The 12,795-nt window shown below is 40.6% G+C and overlaps 1 protein-coding gene across 2 annotated transcripts in view; it reads right to left on the bottom strand.

Annotated features, from left to right (window-relative positions):
* Positions 1-12,795, bottom strand: part of CLIC5 (chloride intracellular channel 5) — a 269,785-nt gene that overhangs the window by 44,917 nt on the left and 212,073 nt on the right. For both annotated transcript variants that reach the window (XM_006881933.1, XM_006881934.1), the window contains exon 4: positions 7,518-7,624. In XM_006881933.1, coding sequence (XP_006881995.1) covers positions 7,518-7,624 — 107 coding nt within the window. The remainder of the gene's footprint in view (positions 1-7,517; positions 7,625-12,795) is intronic.

The following is a 12,795-nucleotide window of genomic DNA, read 5'->3' as shown; positions in this document are numbered from 1 at the left end:
TGTTTTCTTGATGTTGAGCTTCAGTCTATATAGGAGGCGGCAGTCCTTGACCTTCTGCAGCAAGCACTTCAGGTCCTCCTCAGTTTCAGCACACAGGGCTGTGTCATCTGCATAGTGCAGGTTGTTGGTTAATCTTCCACCAATCCTGATGCCACATTCCTCCTCATACAGGCCAACATCTCAGATGATCTGTTCTACATACAGATTGAAAAGGTATAGAGACAAAATACATCCCTGATGACCCCTTTCTTGATTTTGAACCATCCAGTGTCTCCCTGATCTGTTCTGAAAACTGCCTCTTGGTCCAAGTATAGGTTTCACATTAGCACGATCAAATGTTCTGGGATTCCCATTCTTCTCAGAGTCAGCCATAGCTTGTTGTGATCCACACAGAGACATAGCTAGTGAAAGGTAAAGTGAAAAAGAAAAAAGAGGGGGAAAGGGTAAAGGATCCCTGGAAAGGCAGGGGTGAACTCAAACCCTATCGTTGGTTTAAATGATTAAATCATAATGATTTATGATTAAAGCTAGTTGTCTTTTACCATCCTGCCTAAGCTTCTACAAATGTGGGTGTTGGTGGGTGCTACCTTCTTTTCTCTCGTAGATTTGTCTGTGTAGAATTATGTGTATGTAGCTCCTTCAGCTAAATGTTTAGCCCAGAGTCCTTTCCTGTAGTATCAATATCTGCTAGACATCTGCCATTTTGTTACACTCAGAATAATAACTGATATTTGTACCTAGTGGATCATCAAACACACTCATCTGTCTTAGAGTCACAATAGGCAAGATGAGAAGATTTATCTAGAAGCCAAGTCTTTATCTTTCCCCAAAGACCAGAGGTGGAAGGATCTCAAAGTATAAAAAAAATAGAGCAAGTGTCTTTCCATTGCATCTTAGTACCTTATTAAAGAGGATGTCAAAAGACTCTATAAAATAGCCTTGTTGACACAATAGTGAAGTGCTTGGCTGCTAACACACAATGCAGTTCCAAGGACAAAAGACATGGTGATCTGAAAAGTATGGACCTAACACTGCTAGAACATAGCTACATAGAGATTCTCTCTTGCCTGAAACTCAGAGCAGTTTTGTGAAGGTGTGCTGAAGGCCCAGCCAGGGATACACCATTGGTGATACAAATGGAAAGGAGAGGTCGCCCAGCTTGAGATTCAGTCTGACCCTGTGGCAAGCAGAGCTCTAAGAAGCCCTGCCTCTCTGGCAAAGGCTCATCCAGAGCTCCAAGAAGCCTTGTCTCACTGCTTATAGCCCAGCCAGTTACTTACTCCCTGAAACACAGGTAGAGAGGAGATTCTTTGGGACCTTAAGCCCTAAGGATCTCATCCAACTTGAGAATGGTGCTCTGGCTCTGCACTGAGTAGAGCTCCAGGAAGCTATGCCTCCCTAACCATGACTCAGCCACCTACAGCCCAGAGGGAAGAAGTTGCCTGTACTATTGAGACTGCAGAGACACTGAAATACAACTTTCACACACCCAGGGTGGAAGAACTCTCTACAGAATCAAAACCTTCATTTAAATTCACAAACCTCTAGAACTAAGCTAACAGCTTCCAAACCACCAACAAACAGAACACAACAAAACGTGTTTCTTTTAAAAAAACCCCACACATCATCAACACAATGCCATTGAAGAAACAGACCACCTCGAGCCCTACACAAAACCAAAACAAGGTGTCACGCCCAAAAAAAGTGATCAAAATGCAGAGACAATGAAATTCATTGGCTAATTCAAAGGCTAATGGAACTTCCTGACATGGAATTAAAAAGAACAATGACCAAGTGGTTTCAGTGGTTAAAAGAAAAATACAAACAATTGCCGGAAACTACATGCAAACCTCTAGAGGAAGTTTAAAAAGCAATACAAGACAAAGCAGATGAGACCAGTGAAGTTCTAGAAGCTATAGAAAAACAAGAAACAGAAATCCAGAATAATAAAACTAATATCTCAGAAACTGTTAATATGTTGGACAGGCAGATGAGCAGAACTGAAGAGCTAGAGCACAGGATTGGTGAAACAGAAGATAGAACTCCCAGCACAGATCTGCTAAAGCAAAAAAAGTAGAATAAAAAGGAAGGACAATGAAAAAGTCTAAGAATTATGTGGGATACCATCAAGAGGAATAATATACATGAAATAGAAAGTCCAGAACAAGAAGAAGCAACAAAATGTACTGAAAACTCGTGGAAGAATTACTAGAAGGTAATGTTCCTGGTATCATGAAAAATGAGAAAATATACATCCAAGAAGCTGAGTAAAACCCAAATAGAATTGATCCTAAAAGGAAAAAAGCATATTATAGTCAAATTATCCAGAATCAAAAACAAGAAAAGAATTCTGAAAGCAGCAAGACAAAAATGAATAATTACAAAAAAAGGAACCAATAAGATTAAATGCTGATTTCTCAGCAGAAAGTATGCAAGCAAGAAGACAGTGGAATGACATCTTCAAAACTCTGAAAACCGCTGCCAATTGAGATTCCTCTACCCAGTAAAACTCCCAATCAAATATGCTGGAGAGATCATGACATTCTCAGAAGAGCAGAATCTAAGGGAATTTGAACAAAACCAGGCCTATGCTGCAACAAATGCTATCTGGGAGTGCTTCTTCAGAGACACCACTGAAAGGAGGGCTTTGCTTAATACAAAGAAAATACAAAAGGAACAATGTGCAGCAAGAGTGTTTGAAACAGATGCAGACCTGAAGATCCGGGGTGGGGGGTGAGGGGATGGAAAAGTAGTGCATGAATAAGGATCATAGAAGAAGAATTGGTACCTCTGAGTGGCGATGTTGGAGAAAAGTACTGAATAACCCATAGACAGCCAAAAGAACAAGCGAATATGTATTGGGAAAAGTGCAACCAGAGTAGTTCTTACAAGCAAGAAGGCTTCATCTTTTATGTTTTGGACAAGTAGCTTGAAGAGGAGGGACACTATGCTTGAAAAGGTGGAGGGTCAGCAAAGGAGATGAAGACCCTCAATGAGATGGGTTGACATGGTGACTTCAGCAATGGGTTCTAATGTGTCAGAGACGATGAGGATGGCACAAGATAGAGCAGGGCTCAAGTCTTCTATACAAAGGGTCACTAGAAGTCGTACTTGACTCAATGGCACCTAACAACAACAACAGCAGCTCATAACAAGTGTATAAAAGCATGAAGTTCAAATGAGTCTCAGAATCTAAAATCTGAAGCTCTTACTGCAATAGAGCTGGGACAAGCAGAGAGCAGGGGTTAACTGGATCACCCAAGATATAGTGTTGCGTGGGATAGGGTATGGTTCTGTTGTTAAACACATGAAAACTATGCAAGACCAATTAATTTCATTAGTTTGTTTTTGAGGAGCAAAATTTTCATTAAAAATTTGCATGCATATGAAAGAAAGTCAACGATGACTGATAGTGACACTATAAACACACAGTGACATGGTTCTGGGTTCCAGCTCAAGAGGGTGCAGGAGGGCTGAGCAGAACATATCCCAGGAGCCTTGGCCTCAAGTTTGCTGAGCCTAAAAAATTTTCCATACAATTAATCACATTTGCAAAATATGGGAATGTGGGAGTAGAGCCAAGGAGTGAAGGGGAAAAGGAGAAGAGTGGGAAAGTGCCAGTTACAATGAAGAGCTGTGTGGTGTCCTGTTAAAAGAAAAAAGACAAGAAAACACAGAGGGCTGAGTTCTGGGGGAACAGACTATCTGGGAAGGCAGGAATGCAGGAGGGTGGTGGTGTTTGAAATGTGAAAATAATTTAGAAGAAGTGAGAGTCACAAGGGCAAAATCGATGTAATGGTGGAAGGGGATGGGAGGCAGACAGTGAGACAGAAGAAGGGAAAACAATCAAAATTGGTTTGGAAGAAATTTAATAGGTACTGTTCCATGGAAGCTGTTACTCTGAGGTTGGGCATAGGGAAATGATAAGTATGGATAGGATGTTAATACCAAGTATGTTAAAACTCTGCAAGAGTCTAATGAGATAAACTCTATGATGGCACTTTGACAAGAATGAACAAATATATTTGTGGTCAAGAGAAAAAAACACGGGATGGAGAGTCATAGCAGCCCAGTTAGAGTACCAGCTCTGGTACTTGGTTCTAAGAAAAGCTACGGAGATTATCTCCTGTGCCTCAGAGACCTTCACTGGGGAGGTGGTGACAGCTGGCCTTTCTCACAGACTATTGTGAGGATCTCTTTTCATTTCTGTGGCTATCACTTCTTTGTTGTTCATTGCCATGGAGTTGGAACCGACTCATAACTGACTCTATAGAGGGTTTTCAGAGGCAGTAAATCATGCAGGAGGAGATTGCACATCTTCCTCTTGCAGAGCAGCTGGTAGAGTCAAACTATTTGCTTTGGGTTGGCAGCACAACTTTTTACCCACTAGATCACTCTCTAAGGTCTGGTGACCTAGTGCGACATAGGGAGCTCTGGTAGCTTAGTGGTAAGGAGTTGTGTTGACAACGTCAAGGAACACGGTTCAAGTCCACCAGCTGCTCCATTGGAGAAGGATGGATTATTTCCTCCCATGTGATTAACTACCTCTGAAAACTCATGGAGGATCAACTATGAGTGGGTTCTGATTTGACAGCACACAGTAACAAACAGCAACATGGCTATCATAACAATCACAACCTTGGTGGCTTAAAAGAACAGGAAGGGTCCTGATGGCTAAGTGCTCAGTTGTCATCTGAAAGGTCATCTGAAAGCAGCTGAGACCCACCAGTGACTCTATGAGAAAAACATGTGACAGTTTGATTCCATAAAGATTACAGATTTGGAAACCCCAGAAGTCAGGAGGTAAATAAATCCAACAAGGTTATCAGTAGGATCCCGCTCCCTTTGAAGGCTCTAGGGGAGAATCCCTCTTTGCCTTTCCCAGCTTCAGGTGGCGCCAGAAGCTGTGATTCATTTTATAGCAGCACCTCTCAACCTCTGCCTCTATCTTCACTTGTCTTTCCTCTCCTTGTGTCTCTGTCTGCACTCTCCTTTTCTTAAAGGGATATTGATCACTGGATTTAGGGCTTATGCTAAATCTAGGATGATTCCATCTTGAGATCCTTAACAAATTATATCAGCAAAAACCCTGTATCAATGTAAGATCATATTCAGGCAGGTGTTGAGTTCTGAGGGCTCTGATGGACCAGTGGGTAAGGAATTGTGCTGGCAATCCAAAGGCATGTGGTTTGAATCCACCAGTTGTTCAAAGGCAGAAAGATAGGTAGTCTCTTCTAGTGCAATTTACTACCTCTGAAAACCTCAGTCATGTGTCAGCTCCAATTCCAATGTGATGGTTTTGGTAGGTTATTTAACCTATGTCAGAATCCACACAGCAACGAGATAGAAAACCACTGTCTATATCTAAAATTATTTTCCACATGCTTCCTCTTATTGTTCCTAAAAGGCCACTCATGTTGTAGTAGTATCTGCTTAAGAACTTCCAATAACTACCCCTTGCCCACAGAATAACAGTCCAGTGTTCTGAGCTATGCTTACACGTCTTTATTCCTTATTCTGATTTACCTTCTTCAAGTCTTCTCCTGACATTTCTTATCAACTAATTCTCCCTTAAGGTTTATGACGCAGTCAAAATATCTTCAAAGAGTTTTCTCAAAGGACTCTAATAATTCAGACTCCTTTCTATTAAGCCAAGGAGCTCTGGTGGCATAGCTTGTAGTGAGTTTCACCACTAACCCAAACACATCATCCTTCTGGTAGTTCAAATCCATCAGTGACTCCAGGAGAAAGATGGGCACTCTCCTGTCATGCAACTTATAGCACTTGAAATCCACTAGAGGGCTAGCTATGAGTTGGTTCCAACCGAGTGGTAATGAATGGAGAGTTTTCTATCATGTCAGAGTTTCTGGGTGGTGAAAACAGTTAATGCATTTGGCCGCTAGCCAGAGGGTTGAAGGTTAGAATCCACTCAGTCATGTTTCAGAAGTCATCTGGTGACCTACTTCTAAAAAAATTAACCACTGAGAACACTGTGGAGTGCAGTTAAATTGTGATGCACACGTGGGCCTTGTGAATTAGAATCAATCCACTGGCATCTGTGTGTGTTTGTATTAAGCTATCATTAATCTCTTCTCTTGTTACAGTATTTGCAGATTTAACTCATTTCTTCCAATCTACCAATGCCTTGAAGCTTGGGAAAATGTCTTTAGGCTTCAGAATCAAATTCAATAGCTGACATAATCTCAGAACTCAGTAACTTTAGTGAATCATTGACTTCCCACTGTGTCTACTCTGTTGCAGCCAAAATTTTTTCTTGCTCAACCCTGAGCATGCTGCCTTTCATAATCACTTTGGTCCAAAAGAATATTCTTTTCTGACTCCTTTAGGGCATCTGTTATATACTGACTTGCTTAAGTTCACTGCTTGTGTGTTCCTTCACTCATTCATTCTCAGATATTCACAATCATTCTGATTAGCACTGTGCTGGATTCTAGGGACTCCAGCTCATAAGGATGCCATAGTCATTCTGAGAACAAGAAACTCTCCCTCCTTACATGGCCTAGGAAATATCTCCAAACACATGTTCAATTTAATGGTTTTACTTAAATCATCATAATAAATTCTTAAAGAAAGAACTCTGGTGCGATAGTCTGTAGGGAGTTGTTCTAGTAACCTATGTAATTACTTCTCTGTGGGCTCAATCTATGAACTACACCATCAGAGACCTCCAGATCTCACAGTGGCAAGATATGCAGTTCATAGGGTGGTGTTCTGCTAAAATCAAGAGTGGCAACTCTCTGAAAATCTGAATGCATGAAGGGCTCCAATGAAGAAAAATGGGCAATCTCCTCCTATGCGATTTACAGCCTCCCAAAAGCCCGTGGTGGTGGTGGTGGTGGGGGGTCACCCATGAGTTGGTTCTGACTCCATGGCAATGAATTTGAGTTTGAATTCTTCAACAGCAGTGTCAAATTAGAATATAAATGTGCTGTAAGCAATAATGAGGCACTTAAACCCAAATAAGCAACAATCACAAAAGAGTCAGACTCAGATCTGTATGTAATCAATGCCAGACATTAAGGACCAGATAGAAGTTGAAGCCAGGGCTTTCCCAGTGTCTTCTGTACAGGAATAAAAGCAGCAGACCATACATCTGCCTCCAGCATCTTCCTGCATCTTCTGGTCAACCACATTTCAGGGACCCTAAGGAATCAGTATGTATTGTCCCACTTTCTGTGAATACAAGCATCTTGGTGAATTCGGGATGAATCAACAGAAGTGCTCCTTGCAGTGTTTTATGTTGTACAACAAGGAACACTCAGAATTCCAATTACATCCCTACCTTAAATTCAGCAATATGGTCCAGCTGGCCTTTCCTTGAGTACCAGGCAGAAAAGGATATACAAACCCCTCCCAACATCAAAGGAAAAGTGAGGTGAACATTCTCCCATTCTAAGTAAACAGTTAAGCAGTATTCACTCCGGATGTTTCTCTGATGCTGTTATCTCAAAGGCTCACAAGCCAAGCACAAGGCACAGAGGAAGGGAGTCACTCACCAGCATTGTTTTGCTGCTTTGTATTTTTTATGTAGGCGGAGAACTTGGAGAAGATGTCAATGCCTGCTGTGTTGGATTCTCGGTGTTTTGCAGCCAGTCTGGGGTACCTGGAATGGAAGATGTCACACTGTGGAATCAGTGAGAACTTGGAGCTCCTTTAAGAGAGAGCTGGCTCCCCTCATGATAAGTACCATTTGCATTTCTAGATTGATGTACAAATCTTACTCCTTATCCTATGAAGAGCTCTTATAATGTGATAGATTAAGTGCTGAGCTCTTAACCAAAAAGTCAGCAGTTCTTATCCAACAGCTGCTCCATAGGAGACAGATAAGACAGTCTCCTTTCACAAAAGTAACAGCACTGGGAAAGTTCTACTCTATGCCGTATAGTTACTATCAATTAGAACTGACTTGACAGCAACAGGTAGATATGCCCCCATCCAATGAGAAGAGTAGTTCTAGAGAAAGAGAGGTCAGCAAGGTAAAGATACATATTGATAGTCTGTTGGGCAAGGAACCAGACCACATTTGGGGCCCATTCTCCTTCCCAGGACCGTCAACAATGAAGCACCAGAGAAAAGGCTCTGAGGGAAGCTCTGAAGGAATTTATATCTACAAGAGGTAGGAGGATCACTGATATTTCTCAGCCCACTGCTGTGATCATAGTCCTGGCTGAGAGAATTCTAGAAATAAGGATTGGCCAGATACCTAAGCACTGAGACCTCTCAGCTATGCCTTGAGCAGGAGGATATCTATGGTCTTCTAAAATATCCCTCACATGCATCCTTTGTGTGTGCAGTAAAAACACATGGGAACCTCTTGCTTTCATGAGGAGGGCATGCTTTTGCAGGTCTTTACTTTCCAGGCACAGACATAGATTTGCAGAGACCTAGCCTGTGAGTGAACTCGGCTGTTCACTCTGCATCTTATTTAGTTAGTGTCACCTTTAAGAAAATTATCACAGGCTTTAGAGAACAGATACTTATTTTCTCACAATTCAGGAGTGTATAAGTTCACATACAGCATCTGTCTCTTGGAGAAGATCCTTTCCAGTCTGTTTTTACTTTTCTCACTCTCCTCTATAACCCTTTACCCCTTTGATTATCTTAAAGCCAGAATGGACTCATAACTGACCCTCCATTGGTTTTCCAAGGCTGTAAAATGCACAGGAGATTTCCCATAGTTCTCCCACAAGAAGCCACTGACAGATTGAGGTGCCTTTGAGGTTGGCAGCACTATTCGCCATGGGCTAAGTCACCAACTTCAGGAAGCCAGCAATCCATGGAGCTCATGAGCTTGTAGCTGGATCTGCTAATATGTGCCTGTGTCCTTGGGGCACCTGTCCCCTGTGTACCTCTATGCCTATTTTTTAACATAATTCAGGCTCAGGAACCATTTTACTAAGGCATGAGCTCATTCACATAGCAAAGAAAACCCCTTATTTCTAAATAGAAACCTAAACCCACAGCAATGGAGTCAATTCTGGTTAATGGCAATCCCACGGGATAAGGACTGATTCTTAATGGGAACTGACTGCATCAGCTTTCTTCTATGGAGCAGCTAGGGAGTTTGAACCTCTAATCTTACCATGAAGAACCCAAGACTTAACCCAGTTTACCACCAAGGATGCCCTTTTCCAAACAGGGTCCTATCTATAGCTATAAGGGCTAGAATTTCAGCGTGTATAACAGAGGAGAAGTAAAAACACACTTCAATCCATAACACACTCAAATACCGTAAGCCCCTGAGGCTTAGCTGAGCATATGGATGTGCTTCTTCCATAAATCAAGAAGGAGGTGTCTGACACAGATTCTGTCCACTCAGCTCATTCTGAGGGTACTAAGTTACCATTATCACACTCATCTACGGTGACTAGAAGCATGAACCAAGGTTGCTGGCTGCCAAATGCTAGGGAATCTTCCAGAATGTGGGGATTGATGATCCTCTTTGCCTATTTTGACCTGACCACAGGAATCTATCTTGCTCTTAGATCTTTAATTATTATTTCCTTAAATTATTATGGTTTTTAAATCATTATGAATGATATTAAAAGATTTTTATTTATGCTTGAAAAAGATAAAGAGATGAAAGGCTTAGATAAATGTCTTTTTCATAGATAATTTGTCATTTGTTGTCATCATCTGATCAGTAATCTGACAATTTCTTCCTAATCAGTGTGGGTCAAAAGGAATGACTGAGGGTGAGGAGAGATGGGAACTCTCATACACTGTTGGTGGAATTTTAAAATGGTACAACCACTCTGGAATACAGTTTGATGTTTCCTCAAAAAATTGAACATAGAAACTCTTTATGACCCAGATATTCCACTACTAGGAATATACCCCGAGGATATTAAAACTGAGACACAAATGGAGGTTGATAAACCAATATTCATAGCATAGTTACATATCATCACAAGAACATGGATATGGTCCAAATGTCCAACTACAACTGAATGGATTGAGAAATTGTGGTAGAGTCACACAATGGAATACTATGCAGCACTCCAGAGCAACGATTTTGAGAAACACTACATAACTTGGGAGAGACTAAAGCATTATGCTGAGTGGACTAACTCTGTCTCGTAAGGACAAATGCTGCATAAAACCATTATTTTCTATGAAAATAGAAGGATAACTATTAAAAAAATGTATGGGGACCCAAAGAGAGAAGTGGTGGGGAGCAGACAGGTGAGCATAGGTAGAGGCAAAACGACAGGGTTGCACAGTTTTGTGGGTGGAGGGAGGGAATGAAGGAAATGGGAAAGATGTGGCAGAGATTTGAAAAGGTTAGGTAATGAGGGTAATGATTGGGTAAAAGGTCCAAAGTTGATTGATTTTATAAAACATAATGCATGGGAATGTTTGTGCAAAATGCAATATGAAAGAAGAATAGTATGAAATACAATGCATGTGAACTTCGTGAGCAAACCAATAAAGATATTATTTTTTTTATAAAGGAATGAATGGTACCAATTAAAGATGACAAACAGTTATGTGCTCAAAGGGCCTTAGTAGTGACACCTACATTCTAAGCATTATATTCATAGCTATCTCATGGATAGCATAATGTCTCATTCAAAGTTCATTTCTGTGGGTGATGTGTCTCCAAAATGTTAATATCAGGTATAGCAATAATATTTGGGGAAGGCAACTATGCAGGATGTTAAGTGCACTTATTTTTAACTCCATATTTATGCCATATTTTAAATATGCAAACAATTAACATGCTTGGCTGCTATCTGCAAGGTGAGAGATTCAAGTCTAGAAGTACCTCAGAAAAAAAACACCTGGGGATTCACTTCCAAAATGTCAGCCATTGATGAAACCCGCTGGAGTCCATTTCTAGTTTAACACTCATTGATTGGCACTGTCATAAATCAGAACCACCAAGTTGTCAACTTGTTTGGTTTTTTATTTGGGGCAGAATATATTCTATCTCATTAAGTTATAAACAAATTGTGCTTGCATGCACACAAGCATCTTTGAAATAAAATTGTGACATTACCCAATGAGAGTCAAAGAAATGGGGAATTTCTCAGGAATCAGTATTGTACAACTCACTGGCCAATTCCAGCCTATCACCCATTTTTATCTGACATATGAGCTAATACTTTAAAATATTTAAATAATTTTTAATTAAAATGTGAGTGTTATTTTGTTATGTGTGAAAATAATATAAAATTCAAATTTCCATTTTCATGGCATTTTAATGAAACACAACCACACTCATTCATTTCTATTTCCATTTTGGCTGCATCTGCTTTTATACTACACAGCACAGTAACATATTAACAGTAACAGAGCCTGCATAGCCCACAAAACAACAAACATTTACTACTAGTGGCCTAGTGGCAAGAAGCTGTACTGCAATCCTGAAGGCACACAGTTTAAATTTACCAGCTGCTCTGCAGGAAAAGGACGGACCATCACTTCCCATGCGGTCAACTGTCTCTGAAAACCACAAGAAGGTCAGCTATGGGTCAGTTCTGACTCAACAGTATACATCGTCATATGACCCTTTACAGAAAGACACAGCCTTTCAGTGAGCAGCTCTGTAAGGGGCTAAGCCATCAGAGCCCAACATTATGTGGCAGGGATTTAAGCCCATGTCACTCTAACTACAAAGTCCATACTCTTAACTACCGTGTCCTTGTGTGGGAGGCACTAACGGCTTCTCTAGCCTCCCACAGGGCTAGAAGAGTATTTTTGCTTTTATCCTATTGTGAGTTATCTTTATTGTTTTCAAAATGTTGAATTCAAAATGTCTTTCTATTCCAGCAGTGACTCTGTGATGATGTATACTTGCTTGTTCAGTGACCAAATGATACACCTTATAGCAGGACTTCAAATTGTTTCCTTGGGTTCCCCCAAACAAGAAGTTGCATTTCTAACTCAGAGTCGAAACACAGCTAACAGGTTTGAAACGCTGTCTTTAAATAGACTTTATCCATTAACCCTCCTGGGCTTTTCTTACAATATGTATATACTCATGCTGATTTAAATCACAACCAACTCTTGGAAAGTACTCTAAGAAAGTACTGGATTTATATTGCAAGGCATATTCTTCTGTTTCTAAATTGGTTTACTTACAAATTTTGTACACATTGTATTTCACACTATTCTTCATTCACATTGTGTTTCATTCATTCATTCTCATGCATTATGTTTTCTAAAATTAATCACCATTGGACCTTGCCCATCATTATCCTGTCTTTTTGCCCAGATCCTTCCCATTTCCTTCCCCTCCTCCCTTCACCCACTAAACTGTGTAACACTGTGTTTTCACCCCTAACCATCCTCAGGGCTCCCCCCCTTTGACTTCCCATACAGGATTTACTAGTTATCCTTCTATTTTAACAAATAATGGTCTTATGCACTATTTGTCCTTATGAGACTGCATTAGTTCACTCAGCATACTACTCTCCAGGCTCTCCCAAGTTATCTAGTATTTTTTTTAAAATCATTGCTCCTGCGTCCTGCATGGTATTCCATTGTGTGAATGTACCACAATTTCTCAATCCATTCAGTTGTGGTTGGACATTTGGGCCATTTCCCTGTTCTTGCCATGGTGAATAACACTGCTATGTACTCTGGTGTACAAATTTCCATTTGTGTCTCAGTTCTAATTTTCTTGGGGTATATTCCTAGTAGTGGAATAGGGGAGTCATCTGAAGCTTCTATGTTCAACTTTTTGAGGAAACACCAAACTGTCCTCCAGAATGGTTGCACCATTTTACAATCCCATCAACAATATTAAAGTTCCCTCCTCTCCACCTC

Source organism: Elephantulus edwardii, unplaced genomic scaffold (assembly GCF_000299155.1).
Source record: "Elephantulus edwardii isolate Elephantulus edwardi_28Jun2011 unplaced genomic scaffold, EleEdw1.0 scaffold00017, whole genome shotgun sequence".
NCBI lineage: Eukaryota > Metazoa > Chordata > Mammalia > Macroscelidea > Macroscelididae > Elephantulus > Elephantulus edwardii.
Note: the sequence above shows the minus strand (reverse complement) of the source record. Positions and strands in the feature narration are given on the sequence as shown.